Raw genomic sequence first — 23,628 nt, 5'->3', positions numbered from 1 at the left:
ACCAACTTTGTAATTTGTTGCAATAACCAAAAGAAATCAGCACACTTACCATGCTTAACTTCATGTTAGTTTGTATTATTTTCTAATTTCCAGTAAAGTTCTAACGCCATGTTTCCTTGGTATGCTTTCTCATTCTGCCTCTGATACATTTCAGCTGTGTAATCTTGGCAAATCATCTATCTTCTCTGTTATTCAGTTGCCTAACATTTGTGGGAATAATAATTGTATATACTTGCAGGGTTTTTTAAGGGCTTAATAAACTTACATTGTTAGGAGCTTAGAACAGTGCCTAGAACTGCAAAGTACTATGTAAATTGATGTTAGATAAATGTTTAAAAAGTAGGTAAAACATTTTAGGGGAAGGAAAATGGGGAGATAGCCATGGAATGATGCTTGTCTCCTCTTTATGTTTTGCTGAAAGGTTTACTTTTGTTTTAAGTTCAAAGGATTTGTTAACTAAAGACACCACTCATCACACATAATAAGCAATTTTAATATTTAATAGAGGATTATTGGACTTAATTTAAATACGCAGTCATTACAAGTGAAGAAACAGAGGCAATAGAGAAAAGTAACAGCACATACATCGCCAAATGGAGCTGAATGACCTACAGAGTTAAATAGCACTGGAAAGTCCCTTGTTAACAGCAATCTGGAGTCCCAGTCGGGAAAGGGTCCCAGCAGTGCACCCATCCCATGGGTGAGACTTCAGATTGCAATTCCAAGAGCTCCCACTTATTATCCCAGGCCACAAAGTGATGTCTTTACCAGATTGTGCACAAAAATGCAGCCCTGGTTTTACTTTAATTAAAAAAAAAAAATACTGTGTTTCACTCTGTAAGTCAAAGGATTTCATTAGACCTCCAGGGGATTGGCTAGACCCTCAGGGACTCAAGAATTTCAACACCCATTCCCTTTCTTATCTAAAGTAACACTTGACTTGCTGTGCTTACAGACAGGCATGGAATCCAGACAGTGTCCAGACAGGTCAGAAGCAGGTCAGCTCTCCTACTTCTGAAGCCTGAACAAGACTTCTTCCTTTTTAATTTCCTTAACAAACTACTTTCTATTTACTTTCAGAAGAAACAAATTGGAAACAGAAAATAAAAAAGATTCTTTTTTGTGTTGTGTTTTTTATATAGGGTTTATTCAAAAGAAAATCACATATTGCCATCAGATGTTTAAATCTCTGACAATTATTATTTACATAGTTAAGAAGTAACCTTTTAAAATTGTGAATTGGAAAAAAAATAAACCAAATATCATTTCTATATAAATTAAATCCAATGAAAAAAATATCATAAACAAACCTATATGGTGAGACTGATTATTTAAATTTTTTTTATTGAAATATATTTTTAATAGAATGGTAGTCTTTGAAAAGAAAATAAATTTTTTTAGCTTTCACTGATTCTTGTTCCAATTATTCCTGAAAAAGAAAGATAACATATTAGTTTTGTATAAAAATTATCAAATGGCTATAGAAAATTCCTCTTGTTGCATTATGATTTTAACATTAAGGGACTATATTGAATGGTTATCTATAAATCCATGCTACTGGAGATCCAGCCAGTCCATTCGGAAGGAGATCAGCCCTGGGATTTCTTTGGAAGGAATGATGCTGAAGCTGAAGCTCCAGTACTTTGGTCATCTCATGCAGAGTGGACTCATTGGAAAAAACTCTGATGCTGGGAGGGATTGGGGGCAGGAGGAGAAGGGGATGACAGAGGATGAGATGGCTGGATGGCATCACGGACTCAATGGACGTGAGTCTGAGTGAACTCCAGGAGTTGGTGATGGACAGGGAGGCCTGGCGTGCTGCGATTCATGGGGTCGCAAAGAGTTGGACACGACTGAGTGACTGAACTGAACTGAACTATTAGAAGTCATATTTAAGAGAATCAAGTTTGTTTTCCTCTATCTCCTTATAGCTATTATGCAGTTTCATAACAATTTTAAAATGCAAAGGTAATTCAATGTTATGATTTATTTGCAGGCATGCATATATTGTATAGAATATTTTGTGTGGGAGTGTTGGGATCAGATCACCAATCTCCTGATACTAAATGACTTGAAGTAGAATTCCTTCTCTTTCTTAAAAACTTTTGTAGAAAAGTAGTACTCTTTCTTTTACCTGTTATGAATTATCATTAATATAGTAAGGAAAGAAATATAAATGTTTATTAAAATATGAAAGTATTAAAATTTGGAATATCTTGAACAAATTCACTAATAACTACCCTTTTATCTTATATAATAGTAAAATAAAAACCTCAAAGAATATGACAGTAGAAAAGGTTTAACAACTCAACATTTAAGCCTTTTAATTTGTTTTGTAATAGCTGCTGTTAAGAGGCATCACTAACAATAGTAAAAGCTGTCAAATTAGGTATTCATTTCTACTGTAAGCACTGATGTCACCTTAGCAGAAATCCTGATGTGGTTAACAGTCAAAGCCTTGCCATTTTCCTGTCTAGCGAATATTCATAACAGTCAAATTGGAAAAGATTTATGAAAGGATAAAGGAATGAGGTCACAATAAAGGATAGAAATGGTATGGACATAGCAGGAGCAGAAGATATTAAGAAGCAGTGGCAAGAATACTCAGAAGTATACAAAAAAGATCATAATGACCCAGATAACCATGATGGTGTGATCACTCACCAAGAGCCAGACATCGTGGAGTGTGAAGTCAAGTGGGCCTTAGGAAGCATAACTATGAATAAAGCTAGTGGAGGTGATGGAATTCCAGATGAGCTGTTTCAAATCCTGAAAAGTGATGCTGTGAAAGTGCTGCACTCAATATGCCAGCAAATTTAAAAAACTCAGCAGTGGCCACAGGACTGGAAAAGGTCAGTTTTCATTCCAATCCTAAAGAAAGGCAATGCCAAAAAATGTTCAAATTACCCCGTAATTGCACTCATCTGATACTCTAGTAAAGTAATACTGAAACTTCTCCAAGCTAGGCTTCAACTACATGAACCGGGAAGTTTCAGACGTTCAAGCTGGATTTAGAAAAGGCAGAGGAATCAGAGATCAAATTGTCAACATCCATTGGATCATCAAAAAAGCAAGAGAGTTCCAGAAAAACATCTATTTCTGCTTTATTGACTATGCCAAAGCCTTTGACTGTGTGGATCACCACAAACTGTGGAAATTCTGAAAGAGATGGGAATACCAGACCACTTTACCTGCCTTCTGAGAAATCTGTATGCAAGTCAAGAAGCAACAGTTAGAATTGGTCATAGAACAGCAGACTGGTTCCAAATTGGGAAAGGAGTATGACAAGGCTGTATATCGTCACTCTGTTTATTTAACTTATATGCAGAGTACATCATGCGAAATGCTGGGCTGGATGAAGCACAAGCTTGAATCAAGATTTCCAGGAGAAATATCAATAACCTCAGATATGCAGATGACACCACCCTTATGGCAGAAAGTGAAGAAGAACTAAGGAGCCTCTTGATGAAAGTGAAAAAGGAGAGTGAAAAAGCTGGCTTAAAACTCAAAATTCAAAAAACTAAGATCATGACATCCAGTCCCATCACTTGATGGCAAATAGATGGGGAAACAAAGGACACAATGACAGACTTTATTTTCTTGGGCTCCAAAATCACTGCAGATGTTGATTTCAGCCATGAAGTTAAAAGATGCTTGCTCCTTGGAAGAAAATTTATGACAAACCTAGACAGCATATTAAAAGGCAGAGACATTACTTTGCTGACAAAGGTCCACCTAGTCAAAGTCATGATTTTTCCAATAGTCATGTATGGATGTGAGAGTAAGACCATAAAGAAAGCTGAGTTGATGAAGAATTGACTTTTTTAAACTGTGGTGCTGGAGCAGACACTTGAGAGTCCTTTGGACTGCAAGGAGATCCAACCAGCCCATCCTAAAGGATATCAGTCCTGAGTGTTCATTGGAAGGACTGATGTTGAAGCTGAAACTCTAATACTTTGGCCTCCTGACGTGAAGAGCTGACTCATTTGAAAAGACCCTAATGCTGGGAAAGATTGAAGGCAGGAGGGGAAGGGGACGACAGAGGATGAGACGGTTGGATGGCATTACCGACTCAATGGACATGAGTAAACTCATGAGTAAACTCCGAGAGTTGATGATGGACAGGGAGGCCTGGTGTGCTGCGGTTCATGGTGTCGCAAAGAGTTGGACATAACTGAACAATTGAACTGAACTGAACTGAACTGAACTGAACTGATACTGCTATCAGACTTAGCTTTTGGAAATAAAGAACTGGTCAAATTTTGTAATAAAGGTCAATAAATTCCTTTCGATATAGGAAACAGTTAGCAGTGTTTTCAAGGCCCACTTTTCTGAAGTCTTATTTCTTTTTACCCATACTTTCTAAAATATCTCTTTATCTCCATGTGAATCATGAACCATAAGTATGTATATAGACTGATGGAAGGAGAGTTGCTGCTGCTGCTGCTAAGTTGCTTCAGTCGTGTCTGACTCTGTGAGACCCCATAGACGGCATCCCACCAGGCTCCCCCATCCCTGGGATTCTCCAGGCAAGAACACTGGAGTGGGTTGCCATTTCCTTCTCCAATGCATGAAAGTGAAAAGTGAAAGTGAAGTTGCTCAGTCGTGTCCGACCCTCAGTGACCCTATGGACTGCAGCCTTCCAGGCTGCTCCGTCCATGGGATTTTCCAGGCAAGAGTACTGGAGTGGGGTGCCATTGCCTTCTCCGAAACAACTACTAGGAGTGTTCAATTAGTGGCAATACACTTTCGAAATTATTCACTGTTGAATTTAAGCTCTCATTTGTCTTTAGCCTGTGCCCAGGTTTCAGAGTATCTTCCATGTACTTTGGAATCCTTCTTTTCCTTTTTTAAAATAGCCACAGCTCTAAAACTCAGGGACAAAAGGCTTCTATTTTTTTTTAATCATTGTTTTTAAGAAAATTTAGAGGACTATAGTTTTGGTCAAAATAAGTAACAGAAACTGAATATACCATCTTGTCTGAAATGAACTTAAAATTTACCAAAATATGAGAAGCAACTATTTCTCAAGATCTGAATATCAAGTTATGAAGAACAGCAATCCCTAAGAGACAAGAAGCAGAGGAAATGAACCCTATGATTGTCTTAGCTTACTGCTTGCAATATTTTAAGGCCTTAGTGAAGGGAGATGGAGCTGGGAGTCTAAGAAGACCAAGATAGCTACAATTCACAGGATTGAGAATCTGAAGGAAAGAGGAGGACAAAGACATAGACACAAAGATCTAAGAAGGTTATCCTATGCTTATAGCAGCGTTATTTACAATAGCCAAGATATGGAAGCAAGGTACATGCCCATCAACAGATGAATAAATAAGGAAGGTGACAATGGATTATTAGTCAGCCATGGACTGAAGCCCATCAGGCTCCTCTGTCCATGGAATTCTCCAGGTAATAATACTGGAGTGGATAACCATTCCCTTCTCTAGGGGATCCTCCCATTCCCGGGAGTGAACATCAATCTCCTACATTGCAGGCAGATTCTTTACCATCTGAGCCACCAAAGAAACCCCATATGTATAAGTAGCTCGGTCATGTCCAACTCTTTGCGGCCCCACAGACTGTAGCCTGTTGGCTTTTCTGTCCAGGGGATTCTAAAGGCAAAAATACTGGAGTGGATTGCCATTCCCTCCATATATATACCAATATATACAAATATTAGTCACCTATAACAAAGAATGAACTTTTGCCATTTGCAACAACCTGAATGGACCTAGGAGTATTATGCTTAGTGAAATAAGTCAGACAGAGAAAGACAAAGTCTCTGTGTTATCAACTTATATGTGGAATCTAAAAATTAAAACAAAATACTGTATATAACAAAACAAAAAAAGACATTTATGGAGCACGAACTAGCGGTTATTGGTGGGGAGAAGGAAGGTGGGAGGGAGAAGATAAGGGTATGGGATTAGGAGATACAAACTACTATGTATAAAATAGATGAGCAACAAGAAAATACTGTACCGCACAGGGAATATAGTCAATGTTTTGTAATAACTTTATATGGAATACAATCTTTAAAAATATCAAATCCCGATGATGTATACCTAAAACTAACATCATATTGTAAATCAACTATGTCAATATAAATAAATAAATAGATATGATGATACTACCTCAGGTCAGGTCAAGAGCTATCTGAAAAGATGAAATGAAAAAAATATCTAGTGCTCAAAATGGCATAATATCTGGCAGGAAAAAACATTTTTATCACACATGAGTGCTAAGTCACTTCAGTTGTATCTGACTCTTTGCAACCCTATGAACTGTAGCCTGTCAGGCTCCCTGTCCATGAGATTCTCCAGGCAAGAATACTGGAGTGGGTTGCCATGCCCGCCTCCAGGGGATCTTCCTGACCCAGGGATTGAACCTGCATCTCTTATGTCTCCTGCATTGGCAGACAGGTTCTTTACCACTGGAAGCCCTTGATCATGCAGCCAGAGTAAAAAAGCTTAGTTTTCACAGGTCATATGGCTGAGCACTCAGAGTGATTTGATCTCTGCAGTGGGAAAAATTATCCTTAGATCAAAATGTTTCTCCGTTCCTGTTTACTAAAGGTGAAAATCATAGCAACCTAATGATATCCTAGAATAAATTCTTTCCCTCAGTATCAGAAGCAAGGCAAGACTGTCCATCTAATCAGTTTTATTGAATATTGAACTAAGCAATTTAAGCCAATACTGTACACAATATGTAACTGGATATAAATAAATGGTATAAATGGTATTCAGCTTGGAAGTTAAAATGTTCATAAACAAATGAATGGGTAAAAATTATGATATATCTGTATAATCTGACACCACTTTGCAAAAAAAGAGACTGAACTATTGATATGCATAACTACATGGATAAATCTCAGAATAATTATGCTGAGTGAAAGAAACCAGTCACAAAAGAGTATATACAGTATGATTCTGCTTATATAGCATTCTGGAAATTGCAAACCAATTGTACCAATAGAAAATACATCAAGAACAGGAAAAAGGGGAGTGTGGGAATATTTAAACAAACAAACATTAACAAAAAGACAGTAGGATACTTCTGGCTATTACGAATATAGTCTTATCTTGGTGTTTTTTTCATTGCTGTTCTTCAGTCACTAAGTCATATTGGACTCTGCAACTGTGTGAACTGCAGCAAGCTAGTCTTTTCCTGTCCTTTACTATCTCTCTGAGTTTGTTCAAGCTCATGTCTATTGAGTCAGCAATGCCAACAAACCATGGGTGTGTATATACATGCCCAAACTTATCAAAGTATGCATTTTTAGTACTGGTAGTTTGTTTTATATCCTATCTCAACAAAGCTGTTCAAAATATCTCAGTGGATATATGTTTGTTTATGGAGAGACTTTCTTTCCTGCTACTATAAATCTCATGCATCACAGGACTAAGACTGAGGCCACTTACCTGGTCAAAAGAAATAGAGGACTGAGGTCCTGGGGCAGCGTGGGCAGCTGCTGCAGGCTCGGCTTCATCAGGCTCTGTGATAGTAAGTGGTTGGACATCTGGGAGAGTAGGTGAGGGTGTAGTAGGTGGGACAAGAATCTCAACTATATATGTATTGTCTGCAGAAGGTGCAGCTTCATTTGGTGGGTAAAAAGGTCCTGTAGGTCTACGTGAGGCAGGAACAAGGCGGAAAACCCCAGTAGGAGGAGGTTGACCGGAAAAAGGAGATATGGGAAGACTAGCAATACTGTAGAGGGGAGCTGTAAGAACAGTGAAAACCAGTGGATTTGAGGGTACTGCTGTACCAGGATCAGGATTCCCAGGGTAATTGGGGAAATTAGTCTTTGTAACATAGACAGGAGGAGGGAAATCGCTGTCTGGCATGGGATAAGGAATACTTGCAGATGGGTCAACTGGGTAAGGAATACTTGCAGATGGGTCAACTGGGTAAGGACTGCCTATGTTGTCACTGTAATCCTAAAGGAGAGCAAAGTAGTCAATTAAAGATGATTACCTCCATCCTATCTATATTACTTATGACTGTGATGACATTTAATAAGTAAAGATTATATTATATCATCCTTTGGGCTTATCACAAAATCCCCAGGGACTAAAGACTTTGCAATATAACTTCTCAATGAATGTTCCTCAATGGTTTGGGGACACTTTGTCTTTCTTGATGGATTTTCAAAAACTTTTTTAAAGTATCAAATGAGTGCCTGCTCTGTGCTGTCCATGTGCCTTGTGTCCACATGGATAGAACACACAAGGTTTCTTTGCCTGTGCCACGGTTGTTGTCTCTCAGGTAGGAAGCTTCTTCATTAAAATTTAATATTGTGTATAGTATTCTTTCCAATTTTAGGGTTATTTCCTGAATTACTGAGTTAAAATACTTGCTCCTGGACCATGAAGGTAAGATGCATGATACATAAGCAATAGACATTCCAGAGTGTTCACAGAGGCAGACACATAACAGTGATTCATATTGTGATCAGGGAGTTCTAATTCTTGATTAAAATCTTAACTCTTGTAAGAAATTAAAAATAGTATCTCATATTGTTTTCATTAAAAAAATTATTTTCTATTCCTTTGCCATATGTCTAATGGTATTTGGTTAAAACTATACACATCTGGATCATATGTCTTGGCTTTTCCTTGATAGATTGTTGTGTTGAGCTACTGCATACTTGTGGGTAGATATTATTGTTATTTTCTTAACACACTCCTGTCATCAGAATTGAGGCAAAAATGACAAAGAACTAAACAAAAATTCTAATGGCAGTAAACTGATGAATGTCTTGGTGTGCTACATAGGGATACTTTGAGTATTTGCTGCACAGAAGTCACCTAACAATTTAGGACATACTCCTCCTGCTAGTAATTCCTAGATCATGCTTTCTTCCGCTATGCTTTCACATAGGCAAAATCTTCTCAGATTCATCACTTATTTTGTTGAAGTAAACTCAGTGCAATATTATTATAAAATCTTGTCAAAGCATGAGGAGGAAACCTGGACATAGCAAAACTTATATCCACTATAAAGGGCGTATACTTGCTTAATACTTCTGTTCATTGGAAAGAAATAAAATTCTTACAGTAAATATATATAAATATATATTTATACTATATATTTATACTTCATAAACATTTTCCTGTCAAATATGAGCTTAATAGGATTAATATTTTAACAGCAATAGTAGTCACAAAATTGCATACTAAAAATCAGAGAGTTTTAAAATGTAAAATATATTTCAAGGTAGAAACAAATACATTTCTGTGCGTGTTAGTTGCTCAGTCATGTACAACTCTTTGCAGTTCCATGGACTGTAGCCCACCAGGCTCCTCTGTCCATGGATTTCTCTAGGCAAGAATACTGGAGTGGGTTTCCATTTCCTCCAAAATACATTTATACATAGATGAAAAAAAATTTTTACCACATCAATAAAGTGGAAGCATTTCTAAAACAAAGGAAAAAGTTAACTCACTATGGTTATTCATTATGGAGTTCCAGAGAGATAAGAAAGACTTCTTAAGTGAAAAATTCAAGTAAATACAGGAAAACAGCAGAATGGGAAAGACTAGAGATCTCTTCAAGAAAAATGGAGATATCAAGGGAACATTTCATGCAAATATGAGCACAATAAAGGACAGAAGCAGCAAGGACCTAAGAGAAGCTGAAGAGATTAAGAAGAGGTGGCAAGAATACACAGAAAACTATACAAAAAAGATCTTCATGACCCTGATAACCATGATGGTGTGATCACTTACCTAAAACCAGACATGCCAAAGTGTGAAGTCAAGGGGACCTTAGGAAGAATTAGGAAGAACAAAGGTAGAGGAGGTGATGGAATTCCAGATGAGCTATTTCAAGTCCTAAAAGATGATGCTGTGAAAGTGCTGCACTCAATATGCCAGAAAATTTGAAAGGCTCAGCAGTGGCCACAGGATTGGAAAAGGTGTTTTCATTCCAATACCAAAGAAAGGCAATGCCAAAAAATGTTCAAACTACTATACAATTGTGCTTATTTCACATGCTAGCAAGATAATGCTCAAAATCCTTCAAACTAAACTTCAACAATATGTGAACTAAGAACTTTTAGATGTACAAGCTGGATTTAGAAAAAGCACAGGAACCAGAGATCAAATTGCCAACCTCTGCTGGATCATGGAAAAAGCAAGGCAATTAAAAAAAAAAATATCTGCTTTTGCTTCTTTGACTATGCTAAAGCTTTTGACTATGTGGAGCAGAGCAAACTGTGGAAAATTCCTAAAGAGAGGGCAATACCAGACTACCTTACCTGTCTCCTGAGAAACTTTTATGCAGATCAAGAAGCAACCGTTAGAACTGGACATGGAACAGCAGACTGATTCAAGATTGGAAAAGGAGTATATCAAGGCTGTATATTGTTACCCTGCTTATTTACCTTTATGCAGAGTGCAGTTGCTCAGTTGTGTCCGACTCTTTGCAACCCCATGGACTGTAGCCTACCAGGCTCCTCTGTCCATGGGATTTTCCAGGCAAGAGTACTGGAGTGGGTTTCCTTTACCAGGGGATCTTCCGGACCCAGGGATCGAATTTGGGTCTCCCGCATTGTAGACAGACGCTTTACCGTCTGAGCCACCAGGGAAGACATCATATGAAATTCCAGGATGGATGAAGCACAAGCTGGAATCAAGATTTCTGGGAGAAATATCAACAACTTCAGATGTGCAGATGATGCCACTATGACAGCAGAAAGCAAAGAGGAACTAAAGAGCTTCTTGATTAATATAAAAGAGGAAAGAGAAAAAGTTGGTTTAAAGCTCAACACTGAAAAAACTAAAATCATGGCATCTGGCCCCTTCTGTTTATGGCAGATAGGTGGGGAAACAATAGAAACCGTGACAGACTTTATTTTCTTGGGCTACAAAATCACTGGACAGTGACTGTAGTCACAAAATTAATAGATGCTTGCTTCTTGGAAGAAAAGCTATGACCAACCTAGATAGCATATTAGAAAGCAGAGACATCACTTTGCTGACAAAGGTCCGTGTAGTAAAAACTACGGATTTTCCAGTATTCATATATGGATGGGAGAGTTGGACCATAAAGAAGGGTGAGAGTTGAAGAATTGATACTTTTGAACTGTGGTGTTGGAGAAGACTCTTGAGAGTCTCTTGGAGTGTAAGTCAATCTAACCAGTTAATCCAAAAGAAATTAACCTTGAATATTTACTGGAAGAAGTGATGCTGAAACTGAAACTCCAACACTTTGGCCATCTAATGCAAAGAACCAACTCACTGAAAAAGACCCTGATGCTGGAAAAGATTGAAGACAGGAGGAGAAGGGGGTAACATAAGATGAGATGGTTGGATGCCATCACCACCTCAATGGACATGAGTCTGAGCAAACTCTGGGAGATAGTGAAAGAGAATTCTGGAGTGCTGCAGTCCATGGGGTCATAAAGAGTCAGACATAGTGACTGAAAAACAACAACTACATCAGACCTTCAGCAATGGGACTTCACTTCCAGAGGAAGCCTAATCCAGTTTTGTATAATTTGAAAATGTAAACTATAAGGTAATCTGCCTGGAATTCTGGTTCCCTATAATTTATTCTCCTCCAACCCACTGCCTTTCTGAATTCACTTCTTTTCCTTGCTGCTTATTCATTTTCAGATTACACAACTTTTATTATTTTGGTATCTGAAAATTTTTTTTGAAGAGTTTGGCACAGTAAACTGCATACTCATTAACATGTCTCTGCATCATTATCAACACTATAACTACAATATACAATTGTAGAATCACTATCTACAACTATTTGATGATTATACTATTACTGCAATTTAAAAAGTCCATTTACTTACCCTTGCAAAAGAAACATACATGAGGCAGGCCCAAATGAGAAACTTCATGTTGGTTGACCCTATGAATATTAATGATTATATTAATATTTATAATGATTTATAATGTTATAAATTGATTGTTTCAGAAAACATACAATATATTTCATATTTTTCTTCTATAGAATAACAGAAGTATCTATGGCTTCATTAGTCTGACAGAATGGGAAAGACTAGAGATCTCTTCAAGAAAATTGAAAAAAAAGAAAAAAAAATTAGAGATATCAAGGGAACATTTCATGCAAAGATGGGCTCGATAAAGGACAGAAATGGTATGGACCTAACAGAAGCAGAAGATATTAAGAAGAGGTGATAAGAATACACAGAAGAACCGTACAAAGAAGATCTTCACAACCCAGATAATCACGATGGTGTGATCACTCACCTAGAGCCAGACATCCTGGAATGTGAAGTCAAGTGGAGCCTTAGAAAGCATCACTACATTACCAGTGGAGGTGATGGAATTCCAGTTGAGCTGTTTCAAATCCTGGAAGATGATGCTGTGAAAGTGCTGCACTCAATGTGCCAGCAAATTTGGAAAATTCAGCAGTGGCCACAGGACCAGAAAAGGTCAGTTTTCATTCTAATCCCAAAGAAAGGCAATGCCAAAGAATGCTCAAACTACCACACAATTGCACTCATCTCAAATGCTAGTAAAGTAATGCTTAAAATTCTCCAAGCCAGGCTTCAGCAATATATGAACCATGAACTTCCAGATGTTCAAGCTAGTTTTAGAAAAGGCAGAAGAACCAGAGATATCCAACATCCACTGGATCATGGAAAAAGCAAGAGAGTTCCAGAGAAACATCTATCTCTGCTTTGTTGACTATGCCAATGCCTTTGACTGTGTGGATCACAATAAACTGTGGGAAATTCTGAAAGAGATGGGAATACCAGACCACCTGACCTGCCTCTTGAGAAACCTATATACAGGTCAGGAAGCAACAGTTAGAACTGGACATGAAACAACAGACTGGTTCCAAATTGGCAAAGAGTATGTCAAGGCTATATATTGTCACCTTGCTTATTTAACATCTATGCAGAGTACATCACGAGAAATGCTGGGCTGGAAGAAGCACAAGCTGGAATCAAGATTGCCGGGAGAAATACCAATAACCTCAGATATGCAGATGACACCATCCTTATGGCAGAAAGTGAAGAGGAACTAAAAAGCCTCTTGATGAAAGTGAAAGAGGAAAGTGAAGAAGTTGGCTTAAAGCTCAACATTCAGAAAACGAAGATCATGGCATCTGGTCCCATCACTTCATGGCAAATGGATGGAGAAACAGTGGAAACAGTGTCAGACTTTATTTTTGGGGGGCTCCAAAATCACTGCAGATGGTGTTTGCAGCCATGAAATTAAAAGATGCTTACTCCTTGGAAGGAAAGTTATGACCAACCTAGATGGCATATTCAAAAGCAGAGACATTACTTTGCCAACAAAGGTCCGTCTAGTCAAGGCTATGGTTTTTCCAGTAGTCATGTATGGATGTGAGAGTTGGACTGTGAAGAAAGCTGAGTGCCGAAGAATTGATGCTTTGAACTGTGGTGTTGGAGAAGACTCTTGAGAGTCCCTTGGACTGCAAGGAGATCCACCCAGTCCATTCTAAAGGAGATCAGTCCTGGGTGTTCTTTTTAAGGAATGATGCTAAAGCTGAGACTCCAATACTTTGGCCACTTCATGCGAAGAGTTGACTCATTGGAAAAGACCCTGATGCTGGGAAAGATTGGAGTCAGGAGGAGAAGTGGACAGCAGAGGATGAGATGGCTGGATGGCATCACTGACTCATTGGACATATGTTTCGGTGAACTCCGGGAGTTGGTGTTGGACAGGGAGGCTTGGCGTGCTGTGATTCATGGGGTCGCAAAGAGTCGGAAACGACTGAGCGACTGAACTGACTGACTGACATTTCTTGAAGTGTTTTTAAAAGAAATTCTACATAAGTTGTTTAAATAATACCAAGTTAAATTATTATTGTGCTATAATCAATTCAGTTCAGTTCAGCCGCTCACTGCTGTCCAGTTGTTTGTGACCCCATGGACTGCAGCACACCAGTCATCGCTGTCCAATTCCAGCTCCCGGAGGTTACTCAAACTCATGTCCATTGAATCAGTGATGCTATCCAACCATCTCATCCTCTATCACCCCTTTCTCCTTCTGCCTTCAATATTTGCCAGCATCAGGGTCTTTTCCAATGAGTCAGTTCTTCACATCAGGTGGCCAAAGTATTGGAGTTTCAGCTTCAGCATCAGTCTTTCCAGTGAATATTCAGGACTGATATCCTTTAGGATGGATAGGTTAGATTACCTTGCAGAGATGTTTGTATTATATTTTAAATCCAATTTGACCTTTTTCTTAATATAACAACTGTTAATTTAATGAAGCTTAAATGCATTAGCAATTTTCTTAAAGTGAAATAAATATTTCTTCTTCATAAAGAATGTAAAAATAAAATTTTAAGTCCTTTCAGAAAATTTGATAGCTAGTAAAGGATAATAGAACTATAATTTTAGACTCTTTAAAATAAAAACTTAAGAAATGATCCCAGATGTGTCTGCATTTAAAAATCTCACCAGGGTATCATTGCCTCAATTCACTTATCTACCCATATATCACTTGTGATTTATTATTTTAGAATGCTCCAAAAACTGGGGGAAAAAACCCAGCAACAAAGAACATTTATGACCCATTCAAGTAATGCTTTTTATCCTCTCTTTTCCTCAGATTTTATATTTTTCTTCAAATAGATTTAGAGTGAGAAGGGCTGACTTGACCCCATTTTTCAATCCTGCAGAAGAACATGAGAATTCTTCAGTAGAAACCCATCCTTCTCAGGTTTATGTGAACTCTTAAGTCCAGTATACACCTAGAGAAGACAAATTTTTCTTTGATACCTCTCCTCTCATGCAGCCTTGAAGTGAGAATTTAAGTGTTTGGTGGTTAGACTTACATAACACCCTGTATTACCAACCTCTCCAAACCAGGAAAGAATATAAATATGCCATGCATTTATACACTGATGGTGGTTTAGTCCCTAATTCCTATCTGACTCTTTGCAACCCCATAGACTGTAACCCACCAGGCTTCCCTGGGATTACTAGAAGTGGGTTGCCATTTCCTCTTGCAGGCAATGCATTCTGTTAAAATTTACCTGAGACCCACCATAGACTCCTTTTAAAAAAAAAAAAAAAAAAAAACTCTTTCAAAATGTGGGCATCTTAATAAGGTGTGTGTGGTGGGATGGGGGAGTGGGGTACCATCTTTCCAATATGGAAACTAATGGCTATAGGTCTTAGTCTTACTCTGGACTTCCTTTCCTCCAGGGGTGTTTATAAGAAATCCTTAATATAATGTTTCTTCTTTTGTTTGAAATAAATCAGCATTAAAACTAAAAATCATTTTGCCTTTTCATATTGTTCAATATGCTACTGGAGACCAGTGGAGAAATAGCTCCAGAAAGAAGGAAAGAATGCAGCCAAAGCAACAACAACACCCAGCTGTGGATGTGACTGGTGATAGAAGCAAGGTCCGATGCTGTAAAGAGCAATATTGCATAGGAACCTGGAATGTCAGGTCCATGAATCAAGGCAAATTGGAAGTGGTCAGACAGGACATGGCAAGAGTGAACATAGACATTCTAGGAATCAGCGAACAAAGATGGACTGGAATGGGTGAATTTAACTCAGATGACCATTATATCTACTACTGTGAGCAGGAATCCCTTAGAAGAAATGGAGTAGCCATCTGGTCAACAAAGGAGCCTGAAATGCAATACGTGGATGCAATCTCAAAAACGATAGATGATCTCTGTTCGTTTCCAAGGCAAACCACTCAATATCACAGTAATCCAAGTCTATGCCCCAACCAGTAATGCTGAAGAAGCTGATGTTGAACAGTTCTATGAAGACCTACAAGACCTTTTAGAACTAACACCCCAAAAAGATGTCCTTTTCATTATAGGGGATTGGAATGTAAAAGTAGGAAGTCAAGAAACACCTCGAGTAACAGGCAAGTTTGGCCTTGGAGTACGGAATGAAGCAGGGCAAAGGCTAATAGAGTTTTGCCAAGAGAATGCACTGGTCATAGCAAACACCCTCTTCCAACAACACAAGAGAAGACTCTACACGTGGACATCACCAGATGGTCAACACCAAAATCAGACTGATTATATTATTTGCAGACAAAGATGGAGAAGCTCTATATAGTCAGCAAAAACAAGACCAGGAGCTGACTGTGGCTTGGATCATGAACTTATTGCCAAATTCAGACTTAAATTGAAGAAAGTAGGGAAAACCAATAGACCATTCAAGTATGACCTAAATCAAATCCCTTATGATTATACAGTGGAAGTGAGAAATAGATTTAAGGGCCTAGATCTGATAGACAGAGTGACTGATGAACTATGGACGGAGGTTCGTGACATTGTACAGGAGATAGGGATCAAGACCATACCCAGGAAAAGAAATGCAAAAAAGCAAAATGGCTGTCTGAGGAGGTCTTACAAATAGCTGTGAAAAGAAGAGAAGCGAAAAGCAAAGGAGAAAAGGAAAGATATAAGCATCTGAATGCAGAGTTCCAAAGAATAGCAAGGAGAGATAAGAAAGCCTTCCTCAGTGAACAATGCAAAGAAATAGAGGAAAACAACAGAATGGAAAGACTAGAGATTTCTTCAAGAAAATTAGAGATACCAAGGGAATATTTCATGCAAAGAAGGGCTCGATAAAGGACAGAAATCGTATGGACCTAACAGAAGCAGAAGATATTAAGAAGAGGTGGCAAGGATACACAGAAGAACTGTACAAAAAAGATCTTCAAGACCCAGATAATCACGATGGTGTGATCACTCACCTAGAGCCAGACATCCTGGAATGTGAAGTCAGGTGGGCCTTAGAAAGCATCACTATGAACAAAGCTAGTGGAGGTGATGGAATTCCAGTTGATCTATTTCATTCCTGAAAGATGATGCTGTGAAAGTGCTGCACTCAATATGCCAGCAAATTTGGAAAACTCAGCAGTGGCCACAGGACCAGAAAAGGTCAGTTTTCATTCCAATCCCAGAGAAAGGCAATGCCAAAGAATGCTCAAACTACTGCGCAATCACACTCATCCCACACACTAGTAAAGTAATGCTCAAAATTCTCCAAGCCAGGCTTCAGCAATATGTGAACTGTGAACTTCCAGATGTTCAAGCTAGTTTTAGAAAAGGCAGAGGAACAGGAGATCAAATTGCCACCATCCGCTGGATCATAGAAAAAGCAAGAGAGTTCCAGAGAAAAATCTATCTCTGCTTTATTGACTATGCCAATGCCTTTGACTGTGTGGATCACAATAAACTGTGGGAAATTCTGAAGGAGATGGGAATACCAGACCACCTGACCTGCCTCTTGAGAAATCTGTATGCAGGTCAGGAAGCAACAGTTAGAACTGGACATGGAACAACAGACTGGTTCCAAATTGACAAAGGAGTACGTCAAGGCTTTATATTGTCATCCTGCTTATTTAACATCTGTGCAGAGTACATTATGGAAATGCTGGACTGGAAGAAGCACAGCTGGAATCAAGATTGCTGGGAGAAATACCAATAACTTCAGATATGCAGATGACACTTACGGCAGAAAGTGAAGAGGAACGAAAAAGCCTCTTGATGAAAGTGAAAGAGGAGAGTGAAAAAGTTGGCTTAAAGCTCAACATTCAGAAAACTAAGATCATGGCATCTGGTCCCATCATTTCATGGCAAATGGATGGGGAAACAGTGGAAACAGTGTTAGACTTTATTTTTTTGGGCTCCAAAATCACTGCAGATGGTGATCGCAGCAATGAAATTAAAAGACGCTTACTGCTTGGCAGGAAGTTATGACCAACCTGCTGCTGCTGCTGCTAAGTTGCTTCAGTCGTGTCCGACTCCGTGCGACCCCTTAGAGGGCAGCCCACCAGGCTCCCATGTCCTTCGGACTCTCCAGGCAAGAACACTGGAGTGGGTTGCCATTTCCTTCTCCAATGCATGAAAGTGAAAAGTGAAAGTGACGTCGCTCAGTTATGTCCAAGTCTTCGCGACCCCATTGACTGCAGCCTAACAGGCTTCTCCATCCATGGGATTTTCCAGGCAATAGTACTGGAATGGGGTGCCATTGCCTTCTCCAATGACCAACCTAGATAGCATGTTAAAAAGCAGAGACATTACTTTGCCAACAAAAGTCCGTCTAGTCAAGGCTATGGTTTTTTCAGTAGTCATGTATGGATGTAAGAGTTGGACTGTGAAGAAAGCTGAGCACTGAATAATTGATGCTTTTGAATTGTGGTGTTGGAGAAGACTCTTGAGAGTCCCTTGGACTGCAAGGAGATCCAACCAGTCCCTCCTAAAGGTGATCCGTACTGAGTGATCATTGGAAGGACTAATGCTGAAGCTGAAACTCCAATACTTTGGCCACCTCATGTGAAGAGTTGACTCACTGGAAAAGACCCTGATGCTGGGAGGGATTGGAGGCAGGAGGAGAAGGGACAACAGTGGATGAGATGGCTGGATGACATCACCGACTCGATGCACATGAGTTTGAGTTAAATCTGGGAGATGTTGATGGACAGGGAGGCCTGGCATGCTGCAATTCATGGGGTTGCAAAGAGTTGGACACGACTGAGCGACTCTACTGAACTGAAAACTAAAAAAATAAAAACCTATCAATTTTCTGATTTGAGTGTAAATTACTTGCTTATTTCAGAACCATAAAAATAGCAAAGTTTAAATGTAATTCCAAAACGCACTTTGCAAATATGTATTAGGTGTGTGTGTACTAAATCACAGCAGTCACGTCTGACTCTGTGTGACTCTTTGGACCTTAGCCAGCAGGATCCTCTGTCCATGGGATTCTCTATGCAGGAGTACTGGAGTGGGTTGTCATGCCCTCCTCCAGGGAATCTTCCCAACCCACAACCCAGGGATCGAATCTGCATTGGCAGGTAGGTTTTTTACCAGTGGAGCCACCTGGGAAGTCCAAATATGCCTTACTTGTCTGATTTTTTTGCATCAGTTGGTAATTGCAGTGGAGGAATCTTATGCTTTATTTCATTTTAAGTATGGAATACAATTGAAAAACAAATAGTTTAAATATTAACAGTATAGTCTCCTTATGTTCAGTTCAGTCGCTCAGTTGTGTCTGACTCTTTGTGACCCCATGAACCACTGCAAGCCAGGCCTCCCTGTGCATCACCAACTCCCGGAGTCCACCCAAACCCATGTCCATCGAGTCAGTGATGCCATCCAGCCATCTCATCCTCTGTCATCCCCTTCTCTTCCTGCCCTCAATCTTTCCCAGCATCAGGGTCTTTTCCAATGAGTCAGCTCTTTGCATCAGGTGGCCAAAGTATTGGAGTTTCAGCTTCAGCATCAGTCCTTCCAATGAACAACCAGGACTGATCTCCTTTAGGATGGACTGGTTGGATCTCCTTGCAGTCCAAGGGACTCTCAAGAGTCTTCTCCAACACCACAGTTCAAAAGCATCAATTCTTTGGCACTCAGCTTTCTTCATAGTCCAACTCTCACATCCATACATGACTACTGGAAAAACCATAGTCTTGACTAGATGGACTTTTTTTGGCAAAGTAATGTCTCTGCTTTTTAATATGCTGTCTAGGTTGGTCATAACTTTCCTTCCAAGGAGTAAACGTCTTTAAATTTCATGACTGCAATCACCATATGCTGTGATTTTGTAGCCCCGAAAAATAAAGTCAGCCACTGTTTCCACTGTTTCCCCATATATTTGCCATGAAGTGATGGGACCAGATGCCATGATCTTAGTTTTGAGAATGTTGAGCTTTAAGCCAACTTCTTCACTCTCCTCTTTCACTTTCATCAAGAGGCTCTTTAGCTCTTCTTCACTTTCTGCCAAAAGGGTGATGCCATCTGCGTATCTGAGGTTATTGATATTTCTCCCAGCAATCTTGATTCCAGCTTGTGCTTCCTCCAGCCCAGCGTTTCTCATGATGTACTCTGCATATAAGTTAAATAAGCAGGGTGACAATATATAGCCTTGACGTACTCCTTTGTCAATTTGGAACCAGTCTATTGTTCCATGTCCAGTTCTAACTGTTGCTTCCTGATATGCATACAGGTTTCTCAAGAGGCAGGTCAGGTGGTCTGATATTCCCATACCTTTCAGAATTTTTCACAATTTATTGTGAGTGTTACAAATATGAATTATCTACCAAAATAATTATAATCATTAAAACTTAGAAGAGACCCTCCATCCTGTGAATTTATTTATCGACCACTATATCTCTAGTTACACGTAGTACTGAATAAGAAATGACAATATGATATCATACTGTTTGGCAGTGCTCAAGTCATCATCGGAGCAACATGAAGTTATTTAGCTTGATGTATTCTTGAATCATAATAGTGCCTGTAGTGTTTATTCAGAGTAAGAGAATCCTTTCTTCAAGTGCTTAATATTCTTTCTGTGAGTCAATTAATACAAATCCCACTACTAAAGGCCTCATAGAAGGAAAAAAAAAGTACTCACATACAAGCATAAAATGTTTTCCTCATCTTATTCTGAAATATAACATATGTCTGACATTCAGTAAAGAGACTTACAAGATACACTGAAAGTCAAGAAAAAAATTATGAATTTAAAAAGAAGCCATCAGACCAGAGTCAGTTATACAGACGTTAGAATTCTCCTTCAGGGGATCTTCCCAACCCAGGGATCAAACCCAGGTCTCCCACATTGCAGGTGGGTTCTTTACCATCTGAGCCACCAGGGAAGCCCAAATGTAAACTTCATTGACCCTCTATTTCTGACTGTTACACTGAAAATTAGTATTATTAAGTCCATTACTTTGTGAGTTAACAAGTTAGGAAATCTGCAGATTATGTTTGACAGGTGGAAAGAATACATATGAATAAACATGAGAGTACTCTTCTGTTACATACAACCTAAAAATAGGAGGTGACTTCAGAATACAGATAGAGCAGAACATATCTTGCTATTTTGTAATAATGGAAATAGGATACTTTATACTTTGTTATTGACTGCTATGCTCTTGGAAATGTTGAGATGTTTAAATTACAAGAGACATACTCAACAAAGATATGCCACTAACTATTGTTACCCTAAGTATGCAAGTCATCTCCAAAGTTTTGTAATGTGTTTTCCTGCTTTCATATGTTTTAAGTCTTTTTTAATTATAGGAGACTCTTTAGGTATCTATCTGTACCAATAATGTAAACTTGCATCTAGATAGTGTTTGAAAATTATTTGTTGATTGCAAAAAGCAGCTACGATAAATACTGTGTTCCAGTTTAATTTGTGGTAACAAAATATTACCATCAGGCTTCCCTAATGACTCAGTGGTAAGGAATCTACCTGCCCATGTAGGGGACTCAGGTTGGGTTCCTGATCCAGGAAGATGCCCTGGAGAAGGAAATGGGAATCCTCTCCAGTATTCTTGCCTGGGAAATCCCATGAATAGAGAAGTCTGGCAGGCTACAGTCCATGCGGTCAGAAAGAGTCAGACACAACTTAGCGACTAAAACAGCAAACCAAATAAAATATTAGGTGTGGAGTATATGGAATATATGGAATTCATTAAAATGTCAGATAATGTTTTGATTACTGAGGACTTGATGTCTGCTTACACATTGCCACTGACATTGCTTACATTTTAATTTGGAAACCCAACAAATATAGACAGGGTTTCAGAAGTCAACTGGGTATATCTGTCTAAATTTGGGGAACAGTAATTTAGAGCTGAATTTATCTAAATAATTAGGAGCTGATTTTAATCAGTCAATTGTATGTGGCAACTAAAATATTTAAAGTGGACAATATGATTTAGGAAAAAATATGTTGAAATTGAAAAGAAGTGGCTGTGGCCAGAGGCCTAGAGAGCATTGATATTTGTGTAGGAGAAAGAAATGAGAGTATTTCCAGTAAGAAATAGCTAAATAAAGACAATTGTAAGAATCACCAGGACATAAATATCAATAGATTCAAGTAGAATGTTGCCCCTGAAGACAACATATTTTTTTTTTTGCTAAAATTTCCTCATCCATAAGGTATAATATTAAGAGTTATTAGTAATGAGTATTGTTAATAGTTATAAAGATAATTGAGACAAATACATAAATTGCCCTGCACATAGCTGTTCAATGAGTTTCAGATGTTATAATCATATTTATTACTTTGCCCAGTGAACAACACTGAACAGGATAGAGTACAGAGGAAATTTTAAAAAGCACCAAAGGAGCTATTAGTTTTGAACCAGAGAAAGATCACCACAGCCCTTGAGATTTGGAGAAGACAGTTAAAGTTATGTTCAGGTTTAGATCAAGTTAGTGAAGTGTCATGCTAGCGAGGTGGATAGTGTTTAGGACTGACAAACTCAATATTTGTCAATAAAGTAGAAAGGTAATTTTTTTTTTCAGTAAGATAATTAGGAGTTTAGAGAGAGTTGAAGAAGGCAGCTAACTCTAATGCCAAGACAACAAAGATTGATAAGCAGTCTTTCATGACTAACATGTTTAGAAATGTTTAAAAAACAAACTTACTTTAGTATTCAGCTGCTTTGCATGAAGTAGCAGTAGAAATTTAGTTCATGGTTGCATGCTTTCCAGTAGCACTAAGTACAGAGGGACAGAAGAGTTACAAGAGTTATCAAAATGATACTTTAAAAAAATCTAAGGGTGAAGTCTGGGCTGTGTAAGAAAGGAAGTGAGGCGAGTAAGAAATAGAATGGAATATATTCAGAGTGTTAAGGGATCGAGAGTTCTATGAAGACAAAGTAAAATTCTCTCAGCTTCTACCACTTCCACTCTTTCAAAATATATGGCATGTGTACCCTTCTTCTGAGAAACCCTTCAGTGTTCAGCCTGAATAGGAAAAAAAGTGAGGTTAAGAAGGCTTGGATAGAATGGAGTACAATGAGAAGGTTAAAGGACTGGAGTAGTCTACTGAATCAAAGAAAAAGTCTCCAATTTTCAGATCTTTTCATCAAAGATACTTATCATATAATGTCACTTGCCTATGAAAACTTCTCCAATGTCTTCCCATCACAAGCAAATGTTTCACAGAAATTTCTAAGCTCAAATAGATTTCATCTTCATTCTTTCCTCTTTAATTCACTTTCCTTTAAGTTCCCTATCCCTCTGTCTTCTTTGGATATGTTACCCTTCTAGAATTTTCTTATGTTCCATACACGAAGCCATTTGTTTTTGCTATTTCTCCAGTTGTTAATATCATTAATAGGGGACTTCGGAAGGTTTATGTTCCCAACGCCTGACTCCCTACTTTAGTGTGACAAGGCAACCAGAGACAGGAGGACTGAAGCCTCTGGTGAAGGTTTGGGGTTAATGTTGTGGCAGATGATGGGCACAAAGTAAAAAAAAAAAAAAAGGTAGAATGATGATTGAATAATACTGTAAACCTAGCTGTGGCTGGAGAATATAATGTCATATTTATGAGAAGGAAGATTGAATTACTCAGAAAGTGTATGGTTCTTTTGATGGTAGTCAAGCTGGTTCAGAGTTACTGTTAGGACTTTTTTATATTATAAGAGACTCTTTATGTTATAATCCATGAAGCCTTCCCCGGTGGCTCAGCAGAAAAGAATTTACCTGCAATTCAGGAGACAAGGGTTTAATCCCTGGGTCAGAAAGATCCCCTGGAGAAGGAAATGGTTACCCACTCCAGTATTCTTGCCTGGGAAATCCCATGGACAGAGAAGCCTAGTGGGTCATGGTCTCAAAGAGTTGGATATGACTTAGCAACTAAACAACAAACAA

At 38.6% G+C, this 23,628-nt stretch overlaps 1 protein-coding gene across 4 annotated transcripts; it reads right to left on the bottom strand.

Annotated features, from left to right (window-relative positions):
* LOC102178810 (proline-rich protein 27) lies at positions 1,329-23,494 on the bottom strand. 4 transcript variants are annotated; one of them, XM_013964700.2, is made up of 4 exons: positions 22,396-23,491; positions 11,813-11,871; positions 7,425-7,940; positions 1,329-1,429 (listed from the first exon to the last, which is right to left on the bottom strand). In XM_013964700.2, exons 2-4 carry the CDS (start codon positions 11,858-11,860, stop codon positions 1,424-1,426), a joined length of 570 nt encoding a protein of 189 aa, XP_013820154.1. In that variant the 5' UTR covers positions 11,861-11,871; positions 22,396-23,491; the 3' UTR covers positions 1,329-1,423. The 4 variants fall into 4 exon arrangements, with proteins under 4 accessions (XP_013820154.1, XP_017905026.1, XP_017905028.1 ...); XM_018049537.1 differs by lacking the exon at positions 1,329-1,429 and having other exon boundaries at positions 6,777-7,940; positions 22,396-23,494; XM_018049539.1 differs by lacking the exons at positions 1,329-1,429; positions 22,396-23,491 and adding an exon at positions 17,712-17,753 and having other exon boundaries at positions 6,777-7,940.

Source organism: Capra hircus, chromosome 6, assembly GCF_001704415.2.
Source record: "Capra hircus breed San Clemente chromosome 6, ASM170441v1, whole genome shotgun sequence".
NCBI classification, from domain to species: Eukaryota; Metazoa; Chordata; class Mammalia; order Artiodactyla; family Bovidae; genus Capra; species Capra hircus.
This window is presented reverse-complemented; position numbering and strand designations above follow the sequence as displayed.

Bases quoted from the DNA above. Each gene is read 5' to 3' on its own strand.
- LOC102178810 (XM_018049537.1), bottom strand. From the start codon at position 11,860: ATGAAGTTTCTCATTTGGGCCTGCCTCATGTATGTTTCTTTTGCAAGG. The intron at 7,941-11,812 runs GTAAGTAAATGG...GCTCTCCTTTAG, and splicing joins TGTATGTTTCTTTTGCAAGG to GATTACAGTGACAACATAGG.